The 16,770-nt window shown below is 33.3% G+C and overlaps 1 protein-coding gene and 3 long non-coding RNA genes across 8 annotated transcripts in view; 1 reads left to right on the forward strand and 3 right to left on the reverse strand.

The window, feature by feature from the left end:
* Positions 1-4,080, reverse strand: part of Doa (CDC like kinase darkener of apricot) — a 13,176-nt gene extending 9,096 nt beyond the window's left edge. For 3 of the 4 annotated variants that reach the window (XM_089171395.1, XM_015325485.2, XM_089171389.1), the window contains exon 1: positions 2,195-4,080. In XM_089171395.1, the coding sequence (XP_089027521.1) occupies positions 2,195-3,385 (1,191 nt within the window). In that variant the 5' untranslated portion in view covers positions 3,386-4,080. The remainder of the gene's footprint in view (positions 1-2,194) is intronic. The other variant, XM_015325486.2, reaches the window with a different exon arrangement.
* LOC149033666 (uncharacterized) lies at positions 3,690-7,163 on the reverse strand. The gene is made up of 2 exons (XR_016176292.1): positions 6,339-7,163; positions 3,690-3,794 (listed from the first exon to the last, which is right to left on the reverse strand). It is a non-coding gene; the product is annotated as an uncharacterized LOC149033666 (long non-coding RNA).
* Positions 5,432-8,079, forward strand: LOC149033667 (uncharacterized). Its single transcript, XR_016176293.1, has 2 exons — positions 5,432-5,571; positions 7,162-8,079. It is a non-coding gene; the product is annotated as an uncharacterized LOC149033667 (long non-coding RNA).
* Positions 8,080-12,283: 4,204 nt separating this feature from the next.
* On the reverse strand, positions 12,284-16,770 carry LOC149033668 (uncharacterized). Of its 2 annotated transcripts, none has more exons than XR_016176295.1 (2): positions 15,819-16,770; positions 12,284-12,387 (listed from the first exon to the last, which is right to left on the reverse strand). It is a non-coding gene; the product is annotated as an uncharacterized LOC149033668 (long non-coding RNA). The 2 variants fall into 2 exon arrangements; XR_016176296.1 differs by lacking the exon at positions 15,819-16,770 and adding an exon at positions 12,878-15,126.

Genomic DNA, 16,770 nt, shown 5'->3' on the forward strand with positions numbered 1-16,770 from the left:
CAAAGCACATATTTTTTCGTTTTTCTTTCTTTTAAATATATATATAACCCTTACTTATTTTTTTTGTTACCGTAATTTTATTATTATTATTTATAGTATGATTATTATTATGATTATTATTATCTTTACCATATATATATATATTCACTTATTATTATTGATTTTATATTACTCTTATTATTATTATAATTATTATTATTCTTCATTGTATTTATTATTAATTACCATCGTTACTCGCACCGTCATATTCGTCTAATTATTATTATCCGACATTTTCTTTCTACCCCGTTATTTTTTAATATATATATATATATATATTTTTCCCCTTATATAATAACTATCGATTTAAACCTAAACCCCTCCCTCGTCATTTAATTCGATTTTGCGTGTCTCGCTAGCCCTCTCGATATTCCGGAACGACTCTAACTACGACGAATTTTATATATATATATATATATTTATGTACAATATCGAACGACGATAAATTAATTAAATACATATGGATTATCTATGATAATATGTACTATAGGCGGATAGAGAAAAAGTAGAGAAAGTATCAACACGTGTTTCTCGAGTCCATACGATATTGTATGTAAAACGCGTTAATATTGTATTGTTTAAAACGATTAACCGATTCAAATTTACGATTATTAAAAAACGACATGCATGTATTGATATATATATATATTTACATTTATGATATATATATTTTTAATTTTATCTTTACATTTATCGCGTTTTCTCCCGATTAAGCCATTACCCCTTTTTTAAATAAATATAGTAACTACATTATAGTAATATTATAATAACTAGGATAGAATAAGATAAAATGTGTGTCATTTGAAAAATTGTATAACGAAATGAAAAACGAGAAAATGGTACTCCGTTCGCATGCAGTAAATATTATATTCTGTATATTTTTTTTTTGTTTTAATTATTGTTAATTAAATAATTAACTACTTATATATCTTACTTTCGTTACTCTTGACTCGTATCGACAAAAGCTCACAAATATGTTAAATATACTTACGTTGATAGAAAGTTAACGTGCCACATTACGATCCTCAACGATCATACGCGTTAAACACGCTAATATTAATAATAATAATAATAAAAAAGAGAAAAACCAAAATTTATGAAACAAAAAGAAACCAACAAACGTGATCTCGATCTACGTCTTATCGACGGTTGTGTAAAAAAAAAAAAGATCTGAATTTTAGAAAAAAACATTCATTTTTGATCTAATTCAAGAATTAGAAAATAAACGTAACACGTATTTTAAATAAAAGAAAACGTTTGTTAATAATGTCGATAAGATCCGATCGACATGTTTTTTATTAAGCACAAATGTGTGTATTACTTTATAGTTTGATCGTTAAATAAAAATAAAAGATTGTGGAGATCGAGCAGGAGTTTATGGTTCTAAATACATGAAAAAAGAAAACTCTCTCACGCAAACATATAGGATTGTTATTATTACAGAACGTGCATTATTTTCTGTAACACGAGTCGTTATTTGGCGTGCTGGTGACTATATTACCTGTACGACTTTAAAAACTTGTTTATGCAATTTCTTTTTCAATTTTTCTTATTTACCAAAAATATCAAATACTATTTTCTACGATGGACCATCAACCTACTATATTTTCAACATAGATCACGTTGGTTTCTTATACTTTTTATGTATAAGAAAAAAATAAAAAATCGTTCAATTGATTACTAAGAATAAAAATGTTTGTTGAATCGAATTATTAAATTGAAACATCCTGTATGTATATTTCAACGTTTCAGACGTCAAACGTTTCCAATTTTAAAAGCACACTAATTCGCGACGATGATGATCTTTTTGAAAATGTTGAAAAGACGCAAATCGTGAAAGTTACACACCAGCGTGCCAAATATCGAAAATCTTGGGAAGCACGAAAAGACGTTTGATATATTTTTAATAACATATCCCATCCAACGAATTTTCGTATTGGTCATTTAAAAGAAAAAACAAATATTTAAATAAAAGCATTGCAAAGGATAAGTTGAATCTCAACAGGGATATATTATCGATCCTATAAAGAAAACGAATGACGATCCCTTATTAATCGAGAATTATAATCACCATTATTATTATTATTATTATATTATAATAATTATCGATAACAACAGCAACAGCAACACCATTACTCGTGGCTCGACAACTTACGATCGCGTGATTCGTATCCAACTCGTTAATGACAGTAGAGGAGGAAGAAGTATTTGACGCGTAAGAATTCTTCGTGATATCCTTTTTGTTATTACTACCATGAGTATTCTTCTTATACTTGCTAGCGATGATATCTGTAGTACTTGGTTTAGCATTTCCTTGACCACCAGTAGCAGCAATTTCGCTGAAAGCCTCATCCATAGCCGCGTATTTCATAATCAAACTTTGAATCTCTTTGCGTCTGGCTGCTCTTTCGGAAATAGCAGGATCAACTTCTTCGTTAACGTCGCTATTCTTTAGCTCTTTTTTAGGTATAGCATCGTCTACAATAGTAGTACAATCACCATTACTAGCACCACCACTACCGCTAACACCACCACCACCACCACCATCGGTTGGTGTTTTCTCTGGATCGTTAAGAACTTCCTTGCCAGCAACTAAGCTCAAAGGTTCTACTCTGCTTGGCCGAGCTAAAGATCTAAGAGAAGAGGTCGACTTGCAATCGAGTTGTTCGCTTTTACCATTCCGATGTGGTCTGACCTTTCTATTGCGTGTTTCAGCGTGACCGGATTTGTGCCTACCATAACGTCGGTAAGCTTCTGAACTTAACAGAGTTTGTCTATCTGATGTCCTACGATAACCAGGTGTTTTCTCACGTTTCAATTCTTTATTAGTTGCAGAACTTACATATGGATAAGCTTTCTCACTGAGAAGTACATTGGTGGTACTTTTAATAACCGATCTTGGCAACGATGGTTCCAATGTTTTTTCATCCCTGCCGTATGAATCTCTTCGATGAAAACTATGTTCCCGTTCATCCTTCCTTCGAAAATAACCAGCAATATTGATATTACTATTACTAAGATCTATACTCTTTTCCTTATCATCGATTGTTTTCCTATTGGTATACTTGTCCAATATAGAAGAATATTTATCTTCTAATCTAGTCCTTGCATTGCTAAGATAATTGCTAGCATTGATTGGTGATCGTCTTGTTCCGATCGATCGGTCATTGGCTGTAGAAGTGCCACGTACCCTGGTAGTCAATCGTTGCAGTAAATTACTGCAAGAATCTGTTAAAAGTTGCGTTACACTGGTCGTTGTCGATGAACGAGCGTAACGATTACGTCTTGATGTAGATCCTTGTCTGCTGTTAGCCGACATACCGTCGCGTTGGGCGAATATGAACATCTTGCTGTTGCTGTTGCTATGATCGTGTAGATGATGAAATGGTAGATGACAATCGACGATCGCCGATTAGTCGACCGTCCGAGGTACGGTCGACTTGATTGATACTACGTTCAGCAAAACCAATTATTTCACGCTCAATTCGAATTAAAAAAGAAAAATAAACGATCTGATCAAGACTGGATCGAACTGATTTTAATTCTTTTTATTTTTTTCCTTCAATCAAAAATTTAACACACTCAACTAGAAAAATGTTAACAGACACTCAAGTTGCACTTTGCTAGATTCGTATTGTTCACAAAAACAACGCGAAAAAGAACTTTCAATAAATAAGTCAAGTTAGAAAAAAAAGTCAAGAATATTAATCAGAACAATGATAGATCTGTTGGACGAAGTTCTGAATGGTCAGGGTCTAGGGCCAAGAAGAAGATTGCTTGATCCACCGTAAGAAGAGACATCGATCAAGGTCGTCGTCATCATTATAGAAGAATGCATCATCATCATTATCATCATCATCATATCATCGAAGAAGGTTTGATATTATATCTTGAGAATTCTTGATGATCGATCGTTTGTGAGAAGCAGCCCTTATATACTTGCAATGATGATGATGATGATAATGATGATGATGATGATACTAATCTCTTTTCCTCTGTAAGAGTCGATCGCGAAGAACGCGTCAATCGAGAGGGACGCGAACAGAGCCACTAAAGCAACGTCGACGAAAACGATGCGAACAGAGATGAGGACGCTGAGAAACGTTTGCGAAGAGAAGAAGAAGAAGAAGAAGAAGAGAAGAAGAGAGAGACGTGGTGCGAGGGGTCACCGAGGTACGCCCCGCCAAATACTCTTCTTGCAACTAAAAATATCGAGGAGCGATCGCAAGAAGCCCGCTCACCCAAACTCCAAACGATGTCTTACCTACACGCATACACACGCATAACATTACTCTATCTTTCTTTCTCTTTCACCGAGAAAGAGTATGAGTAAGAAAGAGAAAGAGGGGGAGAAGTATTTGAGAGAAAAAAAGGGAAGAAAGAGAAGATTGCGAATAATATTACGTAAATTGTCTTCCTTGGTCTAACATACAAGTATACCTCCTCATCGTGTTATAAAATAACAGTTTGGTTTGAATAACACCACTCTAAAGGAACAATTTCAAATGATATTATATTATTAGAAAAACTATCTAATTGTGGAACAAGATCGATAGTTTTATAAATGAAGAATAGAATGAAATGAATTTTATAATGTAACTATTTCGATACGATTCATTAATTAGAGAAAATTGTCCTCGTCATTGGCAAAGCTTCCTTACTTCCTGGTATATACCTAACTACCCCACCAAGCACGTATTAAAAGATCAGGTAAATGATTTATCATAACATGCACTGAATTTCCCTACTCAATAATGCACACACACATAGACACATCTTATTGTAGTACCTTGACATGGATAAAAACGATTACGAAATGAAAACGGTTTCGATAGCTTTAAGTAGACGTAATGTCTCGTAGACATTTCGTCTCCTCGGTGGAATTGGAGTTCGTCATCGACCGAGATACATCAAGTTTGATTTAGACGACCTCAAAAACTGATTGTAATATTTGTGGGTCATGATAATGATGAAGAAGAAAAGATCGATTAGATGATCGATCGAGAGTTACGCGCGGAAGCTTAGATCGAATTAGAAATTAGGATCCTCTAGGACCGCCAACAGACGGGGCCCAGCTAGAATACCAGCAGTAGTAGTAACAGCACAGCATATCTTCGACATCGTCGGTCGGTCGGTCGGTCGACGTACAAATCAGTGGGCGGGTTCGTGGACTCTCCGCGTAAAACTATTAATAAAGCTCGGCTTGTGTCTCTTCAAGGTCGTCATCGTGTACCTTACAGAGGAACAGAGAGAGAAAGAGAGAGAGGTATCGTATACAAACTGCGATTTACCGATATATAAATAAGCTCAATGTGGGGTGAAAAATAACATTTTAATTTGTTGGACATTCGAAAGTAGTGACCAATCCAATGAAGAACCGATTCTTTCTTCTTTTTTACTTTGATCATAGTGATCTCTTACGCGTCTTAAGGTCAACGCTAATATCAAATTACTACTACGAAAAGTTCTGCATAGTAATATGTACTACCGTTTAAGCCGAGGAAGATCAACTTACGGAATTAATCTCTTATGGTAAGTCTTCTACTTCTATCTTGATCAACATATCACGCAAATAGAGAGAGAACTTTACTGTTAATCTTAACATGATCAAAAGAATAATTGTCCTATATTTGGATGATGATGATGATGATGATGATGATACTTGAATAACTGACTTGAATTTTTGTGCTCGTAGAAATAAGTAAGCTTGCTAAAAAAAAAAAAAATATGATAAAAATATCTTTTCTATTTTTCTCTCTCTCTTTCTGGTTCTCTACATTTTTCTATTGCATACAAATGTATTGAATATAATAAAGAAAGATAGGTCGGGAGTTGGATCAAGCATATTTTCTAACACGAGAAATTGTAACTCTCGTTTTCTCGTAGACTTGTTAGGACAAATATAAATCGGCAGTAGGAGAGGGCTTGAGCTAGCTTGTATCTGTTGGCGGCCATAACGGTGCTACAAAAGTTGGCGCATATGCCGCTCTCTCTCTCTCTGCGGGAGCATCTTAAATGAAACACGCGAATAATACCGGCCTTTCTACAGGATTACTTAAATCGTATTATAAATATAGTTGTGGTAAACAAATGGCATGAGAAAAGTTTATTGAAAATAAATAGATAGATAGATAGAGAATTGTAAGAATAGTTTTGGTCACGCGTCAAAACAAGCATAGAATAAAACAAAACAAAAGAAAAATAAATAGCATAATTGCACACACTATCGAGACCCACGCAAAGGAATGAATAAGATGTAGAATAGAAATCCAAAGATCTCATCATAATTTTCGTGCTACCTCTGAAGTCGACGTGCTGTTGGATTCCGGTGTGACATCGAGTTTAGCGTCGAAGCAATGAATATTCGTCATCGTCGTCGCCCCCGTCATTGTCGTTGTCGCCATCGTCGTCGTCGTCATCTCTGGAACATTCCTTGGTAACCAGTTATCCCATACAGCTTGTCTTGGCCACCAAGAAACCTCGGTAGGCATCAACAAGCCTAATTCTTGTCCGTTCATCGTTGAAAATGATGAAACCGTGGACAAAGAAGAAGAAGAAGACAACGACGATGACGATGACGATGACGACGACGAGGTGGTCGCTGTTGGTGGTGGACCACCGTCGTATGTTATCCAACTCCCAGGATGATCCAGGATGGATTCTATCTCGTTAGGTTTTCTATTTGGATTTCTCGTTTTGTCGATAATACACCCGACAGTAACTTTTGCGTGATAGGATAATGGACACGCACGAGTTTACGTCTGTCTCTCACTCACAACTTACGCATGTTGCCAAGAGGAACGCGTATTTCTAGATCCAGCTTTTAAAACGTTTTCTGGGTCAGAGGGGACACCACCGTTCTCGATATCCTCTAAATGTATTTCTCTCCAATTGGCTAAGTTTTTCTTCTTTAAGACCCTTGCCTTATTTCTTCTTTAAGACCCTTGCCTTATTTCTTCTTTAAGATCCTTGCCTTGTTTTTTCTTCCTTCAGATTAATAATCCAAACGAGATAGATAAGTGTTTCCATTCGATTTACATCCAATTATTATTCATCCCTTCTTCACTTTTACCCATCTTCTTGAAGTATCCTTTTTCAAGAACCCATTATCGATTTACATAGATCGATCGAAGAGGACCAGTAAGAAAGCTCAAGCTCAAATTTTCCAATCGATTCTTCTCTTTTCAATGATAAGAGAAAAAGATGGAGAAAGAGGAGTAGGAAAATGTCGATGACGATGACGATTATGACGATGACGACGACAACAACAAGAAGAACAATTTATCCCTGAGGATAACGACGACAACGACGACGACGACGAAGACGTTGCACCAGCCATCTGGCGCAAACTCGCACTAAAACTCGCGGCGAAAACGCGTGACGACGACGAGAGTCCCCCTCGAAAATAGTCCCCGTTCTAAAATAGCCGACGCCGAGTAAGAAAGAAGAATCATCGGCATTCGCTTTGGTACGCAAGCGAAAAAGAGAAAGGGATAGAAAGAGAAAAAGAAAGAGAAAGAAGAAGAAGAAGAAGGAGAAGAGCTTTCATTGGTCTTTAACACTTTTGCTATAGCTTCTCTCCAGTATTAGAAAATTTGCTTCGCCGTATCATCCACCCAAAAGTAATTTGTTCTTCTCTCTCTCTCTTTCTTTATTTCCTTTCTTCTACATCGTAGTCTTTGATTCCATCATCTGGATTTTTTTGATCTCAACGACGTTCAAATGAAATTTCGATATAGGAAGAAACGCATAACACAATACAATTCTTTTTCTACTCTGGTGTCTCGTATCAAACGCAACGACGCATAAAGGAAAGTCTAGAGCTCGGGAAGGAAGTAGAAAATGATAGTGGAAAAAGAGAGGAAAGAGGAAGAGGTAGAAAGGTAGAACGAACCTAACGGGGATATTAAATGCTTAGCTAGAGCTAAAGAAGATTCTCTCATATTTCCAGGTAATGGACGAGCTAAGATGTTTCTACATTTATCACACTATACCTATTCAATGATTTTCTCTGAAAATAAAAAATTTCTAAAACATAAAGCATTTTCTTTTTTTGCATTGAATTTTTCATTAGTATAGGTGGTAATATTATGTTAGACGTGAGAGAGTGTAGAAAAAGTAATAATTATTTAAACGTTAAGAACGGAGTACCATTATTATTTCTTAGTATAAAATATCTTATTTGCCGATAGAAGAAATGTTTTATAAAAGTCGAAGGGGTCTGGCTCAGGGAGTTTCATTGATCTACGAAAAAAACCCCAACCCTCCTCCCTTACAATGCACCGATCAAAAAAAATACAATTTTTATGAACCCCTTGTTTTTTTATTTCATAATTATTAAAATCTCGTTGATTGATGAAAAGAGAGAACGCCCGATTATATACATATATATATATATAAAAATACGATGAAGAAAAAAAATGTATTAAAAAAAAAAATAAAAAATAAACAACCAAAGAATATAAAAATAAATAAATATTACCGACGACGAATTCGTGTTTCCCTTCCATTACGTTTAATCGTTTTATCTTTGAAACTATTTCGACTCACCTGACTCCTGGATGATGGTGAACGATGGCGATGCCTTTCCTGGCTAGGCGAGGAGGACCCATGGTGTCGGTGAATTCGCACACGACGCGACGAGGTCGGATGCGCCAGGTGGGTACGATCACGATCACGATGTCCGTGCTGTCTACCACTGCTAGGTGAACGACGATGACTTCTTTTGTATCGCCTTTCCTGACTGGTTCCGCGTTCGTGTTGCCGAGACCTCAATACCCGTTCACCGCTAAAAATAATTCACAATTTATAATTCATTCATTCCTCTGTGTATTATTCGCAATATATTCCAATTAAAATTTTAATTTCAGTAGTAGTTTTCCTTTTTTTGTAATTATCATATTGTGGGATTCGTGAAAAAAATGGATCGCTGGACTGACTGGACCGGGACTAGAACCACGGATCTTTCAATTTCCGGATGATTGCTCTTTTATATGAAATGTGATAAGTTTTTCCAACTAACAATACTATAACTTTAACAAGAAGAGCGTCACTGTATACGGTGACGGGCCCCCAGAGAAGCATGCCCGTCTCCGGTATACGGTGCCATGGCGACGAACGTGTTAACCAATTGAGATATCCAGAGCCCACCGACCAATCCTTCTCACGAATGCCCAATAAATTTTGCATGGAGGCGCTCGTCCCACAATATCTTACAAATAAATTTGAAGTAATGTATTATTACATTTTCTTTAGTTTTTTTTTTTTTTTCAAATAAAAAAAAAGAAAATGTGATATCTATATGGGAAAAATTAATTAAAAGGAGACACATCATCATTTTCTCTTTTCCTACAAATATTTTTGTTATTATTATTATTATTGTTCGTAGATTTGATTAGAGACATGCTCAAGCTCTCCAAAGAAGGAACCAAATTTCACGATTTCCACCTTTAGAATGAGTCAGCAAAGGAAGTCGTTAGGATTCGTAATTGGGCAACGATCCAACGGAGTTGAATTTCAAACCAAAGCCTGGTTGGTGTTGGTGGTGGTTCCGCGATGCTTAACCCATTATAACGTTTCTGTGCTATGTTTCTTTATTAACACATTTATTGACCATTTTCTTCGTCTAATAATATGCACTTATATACATAAGCCGTTAAATTATCGCATACAGGATCTACATTTTGTTTTAATAGCATATATTAAACGAACGTTTGATAAGAAAAGAAAATTCGTAAATAAATGATGAATTTGAAATAATAATTATGACTAAATAAATTCTCAGAAAGATCTATCGATTTGTTGAAGAGAAATAAAAAAAAAAAAAAACCACATGCACAAGCTTTAGCAGGAAGGATTCCACAAAGCCTTTCAGAATGACGCATCAACCATCCAGATAGGTTTCAAGTACCTTTTCTCAAAGCGGATTAGGTCGAACAACCACTTGGTTCAAGGTCGGCCGGCAAACAACTCATCAAATTAAAATTTACAAAAAGAAACAAAAAGAAAAGAAAAGAAATGAAATGAAAATGAATTGTTAAGAACAATTGGAGGGAAATACTCTAGAGTAATACCTGAGAGGGTTTATGGTACTTACAGACTCGTGGATACCAAGATAAATAATTGAAAAAGAAAACCTTCTAAGGTTTCTTCGTTTATCTTTCGACGAATGCACATGTGTGCATCTTCTTGCTTTCGCAGATGATACCAATGGAATGAACGTACGAACGAACGAACGAATGATACGAACGATACGAAATCGCGTGATTTATTGGCCGAACAGAAGGCATCGTAAAACGTTAAATCGGACGAGTATTTGAAAGCATTCGAGATTCGGAATTGGATAGTTTTCGGTAGTGGGAGGATGAAATAAGAAGAGAAGGGTTAGAAGACGTCAATAGGAAGTAGTCGTGGTAAAAGAAAGAAGTTTCAAAAAAAAAAAAAAAAAAAAAAAGAATTAAAAAAAAATGTATGAAGAAATAAGAGCCGAAACGAGGAAAAGAAAAAAAAAAAGGAGAAGAAAGTCGATCGAATCTGCAGCTTCTCTTCTCTGCAGTTTCGTCTTTTGGACGGTTTCCAAGGTCTTACACGGTATATAAGTATGTATATATGGAAACTAATATACACACGCACACATACAATCATATTACTAGTAAGAAAATTTGAAATGGATGGATACGGGTTATCCGTGTAAAATAGGTCATGGGATTTTGCGCAAAGGAGCCAATTTTATCCGCAATCATCCTCCTATCCCTCTCGTCCACCCACACATTCCAACAATCTGCCTACTACCACTTTCTTTTTCCTCCCCTTTGTATCTAACTCACCCTCAATTTATGAAAAATTCTAATCGATATTTTGTTTTTATTATTCTTCTACATTCTACTTTACCGACCGAGAAGAATTTGAAAAATGTATAATTTTATAAATAGCGTCTCTCCCCTCTTCTTGTAAATATAATCATTCTACAATGTTAAGAATTTTTTTTTTCTTTTTTGAGAGTGGTCATTGAAGGATGATGAGTAAATAGGGCGGTAAATTCAAGTAGAGAAAATAGAAAGACGGTAAACATACTATTTCCACAGTGTCTACACATTTTCTCGTCTACCCCTATATATCTCGTAAAAGAAACTTTAACGACTTAACTTCCCTACCAAGTTTTTGTTTTCTCTCTCTCTTTTTTTTCTTGCTTTTTAAGAGAAAATGTATACACGAAGTAAACGAAAAAAAACAACACATTTATACGTGTTATTACATTCTATAAATAATATATTTGCCAATGTATTTAACATACTTTCTTTTTTTTTTTAAACCAAAGTTACCGCAAACGTTAGATAGATGTTTATTTTTTTTAGTTTTAAAAATAAAAGTATTAATTAGAATTTGACTTTTTGATTAACCCTTTCGCTACGGGCGTATTTTCCGCAGTGCTACTTCTACTGTAAGGGCTGCTAATACTTGCAGCATCGAAATTGCACTTTATTTTTAAGTAATTTTGTTATTAATATTAACGATTTTAACAACAAAAGAAACAAAACACTAAAATTACATGTCCAGTGTGGGATATTTGACTTAGTGCTATAACTGCATATGATCGTCATATGTAAAATACGCGGTATTTTATGAAGGGCCACTAGAGTGGCCCATAGTATCTCAGTGGCATCTTATGGAGGGCCACTATAGTGGTCTGTAGTAGCGAAAGGGTTAAAGCTCGCTCTTATTCCTGTGAAAAATTGAGAAACTTTTTTTTCTAATTAAATAAAAAGAAAGAGAGAAAGACAAGTTATTATTTTTCTTTTGTTTATACAATTTATATACTGTACCTTAAAACCCATGGCGAAATGGAGACATAAAGAAAAGGCATCCTTTCAAATAATCACTTCCTTTTGTTCCTGTGAGTTTTTAATTATGCGATTGATGATGGATACACACTTTACGTAGTTTACGAATGATTTATTTAATTGCGACAAATGAAAATGAAAATGAAAAAAGAAAAACAATAAAATATAACATTTTATTAAAAAGTGTCAGCAAACAAACAAAAAACCAGAAAAAGAAGAAGAATAAAAAGAAATGAAAGAAAGAAAATAAACTATCGATGAAAGAAATTTTGTATATAAAAATATAAAGAAAATGACAAGATGAAATGAAGACTCCTCGTTTAATTGTATAAAAGACCACTATTGGTTCTCGAGAAGATAATATTTTACATGAACAGGCGCCATATACTATATTATAATGTTTACCATCAACGAACGAGTGAGAGTACAGCGAAGAAGAGAAGAGATACATTTTCTGTGTTCCAAGTTATATTTATATATTCATAGTCCTCATTTCTAAACTGTAACTCTAAATTATATTTACACACACATACACACCTTCTAACAAAAGTGTAAATGGATTTGAACGAAAGTTAGTTGGGAATATTTTGATCATCTTTTTTTTTCTTATTTATCATCATCATTTTGATTTTGTCATTTGAGACTTGAATTCATTTTATTCGTAACAGGGGAAAAAAAGAAATTGATGTCGCAAAAAATAGCGCAATTTTTGTCATCGTGTATTATCGAAATACGTCTGAGAAATACCACAAGTAAAATAATAAAAAACAGGAAAAAAAAGAAACCACTTAAACATTGTGGTAAAAGAAAAAAGAAAAAAAGATATAAAATCTAAAAAAAGAACAACCTGAGTAGTTATGGCAAAAGAATTCTCAAAACTGTTAAAGAATACAAAGGAATTTGAAAAAGGATAAACAATGGAGGATAGTAGGGAAACGTTTTTGAAAGGACAATGACCGAAAAGTATCGAAGATCTTAAATTTCAACCGGATGCTTACCTTCCGCTTATTGTAAAATATCTTGGCAGCATCTCAACGTTTTCACAAAGGACAAGTAATAAAATAATCGAGTGTGTATGCGATTAATTTTCTTCAACAACGTCTTTAAAATAATATAAATAAAATGTTAAATGCGTTAAATATAATTCTGTTGAATAATCAAACGCTATGATGTTCTAATACACACTAATTTGAATTAGTTTTATGCCTAAGATACCAATACTTGTTGACTTAGACCTATCCCCCCCACTCCCTTTTTCTATACCTTTTGTCGACCCTTAATTTCAAATAGTATTATTCAAAACACAATTAGAAAATAATAACAATTATTATCTCTGTATATAATAAAATGATGAAAGATCAAAGTACAATGATCATCCGATTGTTTTAAGTAATTAATTCTATCTAATGATATTCTTTTTAAACAAATAGAAATACTTTTTACAAAATTTATCGCAAACACACATAATAATAAATTTGAAATCTGTTAAATCTCAAGGAAACTTAATTTTATCCTATACAAATATACGTTTTATTATTATTATTATATAAATGATACAAATTTAATTTATTAATACTTGTTCTTATCGAGTATTTTTCCTCATCAAAAAAGAAAAAAAAAAAAAAAAAATAAAACAAAAAAATATACAAATTGAACGATCCAGATTTCTAACCAACCGGAAATCACTGATCTCGAAAAACCGGTAAATATAAATATAAATATAAAATCAAATGAGTGAAATGAGTTTTCAAACGGTAACAAGATTGATTTTTATTCAACTATAACGAGATTCATTTTTATCAATTCGCGATTAACATTTACCATTACCTATTTCATCAAATATAAAAATATTTGTTAATTATTTTAAACAATTCGATTTTATAAAATAATTAACAGCAAATAATAAACATATTTATCTTTGAATACTAATTCTTGCACAAGATAATTCCTTTCTTTTTTATTTTTTAAATATTAAAAATAGCACGTGAGAGAGAGAGTAAAAAAAGAGAAAATATGTCTTTTAATATCTGAAATGAAATTAAAACGCTCTCATAATCACCGGTTCAAATAACGAATAGTGTTTTTGAAATACATTAAATTGTATACGCCTCTTTTTTTTTCTTTTTCCTCAGCAACCTACATTTTTATTTCTAGAGAGTCGATGTAAAAAGTGAATACGCGATTTTTCACATAGACCAGTTAATAATTACATGGGAACCTACGAATTTACGTAAACGATATTTATTTATTAATCTACTTTTCTTTTTTTATAATTTATGTTTAGTAATATCGTTTAGAAAAAAAAAAGAAGAAAAAAGGAAGAAAAAGGAGAAAAAAAAACAAAAGAAAAATTTCTTTCTTCAACGCCCCCACAAAATATCCTTAAATAGAGTAACACGTATACACGTGTGAGGATAATTATAAAGATACACAAGAAGTTTCCGCAAAAATGGTTCAGGGTAGGTAAGATTAAATGGTGCATATAATCGCAAACGTCTGATCCCTTCGGATGAGTGTGCAAAAAGGACGGCAATACCATGTTAACTTTACATGCACATGTATACATCGTATAATAATGCAATGAAATTTTGTAATATTCGGTGCATGCAACTGAAACGAGCAAATTAAATATATATAAATATCATCAAGAAAATGGGAGAAAAAGGGAGAAAAAGAAAGAAAGAAAGAAAGAACGAACGAACGACAAAAAAAATTCTTAGAAGACACGATAGTATGAAATTCTCGTAAACATAAAAGAAAAGGAAACAGATAAAACAATAAATGAACTTTATCTCTTTCTATATTCGTAAAATAAAGATAAGACATATTACGAATATATTTTTCAAACAAAATTGAAAACACTCGGAGGTATATTATTTCCACATGCACAACTTTTTAACGCAATAAATAATTAAACGAGTATTTTTTTTTGTTTTTTAATACGTCGAAATATGAAAATAATTTGAATTACGTAAAAAATAAAATAAAATAAAATAAAATAAAATAAAATAAAATTAATAAACATTTTTTTTCATATAGTCAATAGCAAAAATTCTCGTACGATATCTGTGTATGCTTGCTATTTGCAAATGACATGCGATTGAAGAAGCACCTTCTTCTCTAAGGACATTTCAATTAAATACTCTACTCTTGTCATGCACGATGGCTCGCGGAAAACTTCGACGTTTAGTTTTATTTCTTTTTTTTTGTTTTGTTTTTAATTTATTTTTTATATTTTTTTTTTTTTTACTTACAAACGAACGATCGAACAAAAGTTTCTTCCGCGTTGTGAACGAGCCAACATAACCGAGGAGGAGGAACTCTAATTCGTCGCGAACATGACGACTCATCTTCCCCCTTTTCCTCTTAACCCCTCTTCTTTTTCTTCTTTTTCTCTCACTATCATTCTGATGAAACATTATTCGTAGTGACACAGACAAAAAAAAAAAAGAGAAAAAACAGAATGAGAGTGAGAGAAAGAAAAAGGAAAAGTCTTCTCTCTTTTTATGCGATGATATTTAAATGAATAACAAAGAAAAAGTAACAACACGCGATGTTCAATAACAATAAATCTCAATATTAAATACCATTTAAAAAACATGAGTAAGAAATATATCGATAAGGTGGACTGAAACATGATAACGCGTTGCAAACTTTATTCTCTATGTACCAAGCTTATCGACAAAATTTACACTGCATGAAGAACGAGACCTCTCATTAATTATCATTATTGTTATTATTATTTTCAATAACGAAATCAAAGAGTATACGTTTGAATGAAATTTTCTATACAACTTGGGATAGAAAATAATATCTCTAAAGAGAAAATCGAATGATCACGTGCAACGATAATGTAAACGAAGGGTAATATAAAAATAAACAAACAAATAAACAAAAAAAAAAAAAAAGAAAAATATATAACTATAGAATAAAACGAACCTATTATTGGTATCGGGTTTTCCTAGATACAAGTGGACCCCGAAGAAGGATAATTTAAAACCCTTCGCGATCCAACGCGATTTTCCGAAGACGAATATGTCTTTCATCGATAATATTTGAATTGATTATCCTTCCACGATGAATAAATATTATTTTTTACCTCCTCCTCCTCCTCCTCCTCCTCTTTCTTTTTCCTTTTCTCTTCGTTTATTTAAAACGAAGAGAAAAAGTGAAAAGATAGATGTGTGTGTACAATCACGTATGCGATTAATATATTGTACGTGATACAATTTACAAAATTTCGAATGTGCTCTTGATTATTATTACAATATATTCGAATATGTAAATTAGTTGAGAGTTTAAAAAACTGTTGGCTAAAGTAGAGTAAGTGTGTTATTCCTTTCTGCTAAAGCTAATCTTCCGGTGAAACTCACGAAGCACTAAACGCACCAACCAAGACTGATACAACCCATAAGAAACTTCATGGAGAATCTCCTATCCTCCTCCTCTTTCCTCGCTCTAACAGAAAGATTCTGTTAAGAGGGGAGAGACTGACTCGCGGCATTGGCCTCGATGCAGCGCCGCTACTTTTTCCCTCTCTTTTTTCTCATCAGACTAAGCTCCAAGAGAAGAGAAGAGAAGAGAAGAGAAGAGAAGAGAAGAGAAGAGAAGAGAAGAGAAGAGAGTTATCGAGTCGTTACATACGACCATTTTATAACTTTAATAGATTCAATTAAGTGCACTTGGTCTATGGCCCTTGAAAAATATAAAAGAGCTACTGTATGTCTCTCCTCTTTGGTGAAGCTTATGTAATTTTGTTTTTATTTTCTCTAAAGTTTACTGAGATACTTCTATCCTGTAGGTGTGTACATCATTATTTTATATTTACATTTATTATTTTATACTACATTTATATTTTCTATTGAATAATAATAACAACAGATAATCTCAA

The sequence above is a fragment of the Polistes dominula genome, unplaced genomic scaffold (genome assembly GCF_049000335.1).
Source record: "Polistes dominula isolate Pdom_NZ unplaced genomic scaffold, Pdom_raw_medaka contig_28, whole genome shotgun sequence".
NCBI lineage: Eukaryota > Metazoa > Arthropoda > Insecta > Hymenoptera > Vespidae > Polistes > Polistes dominula.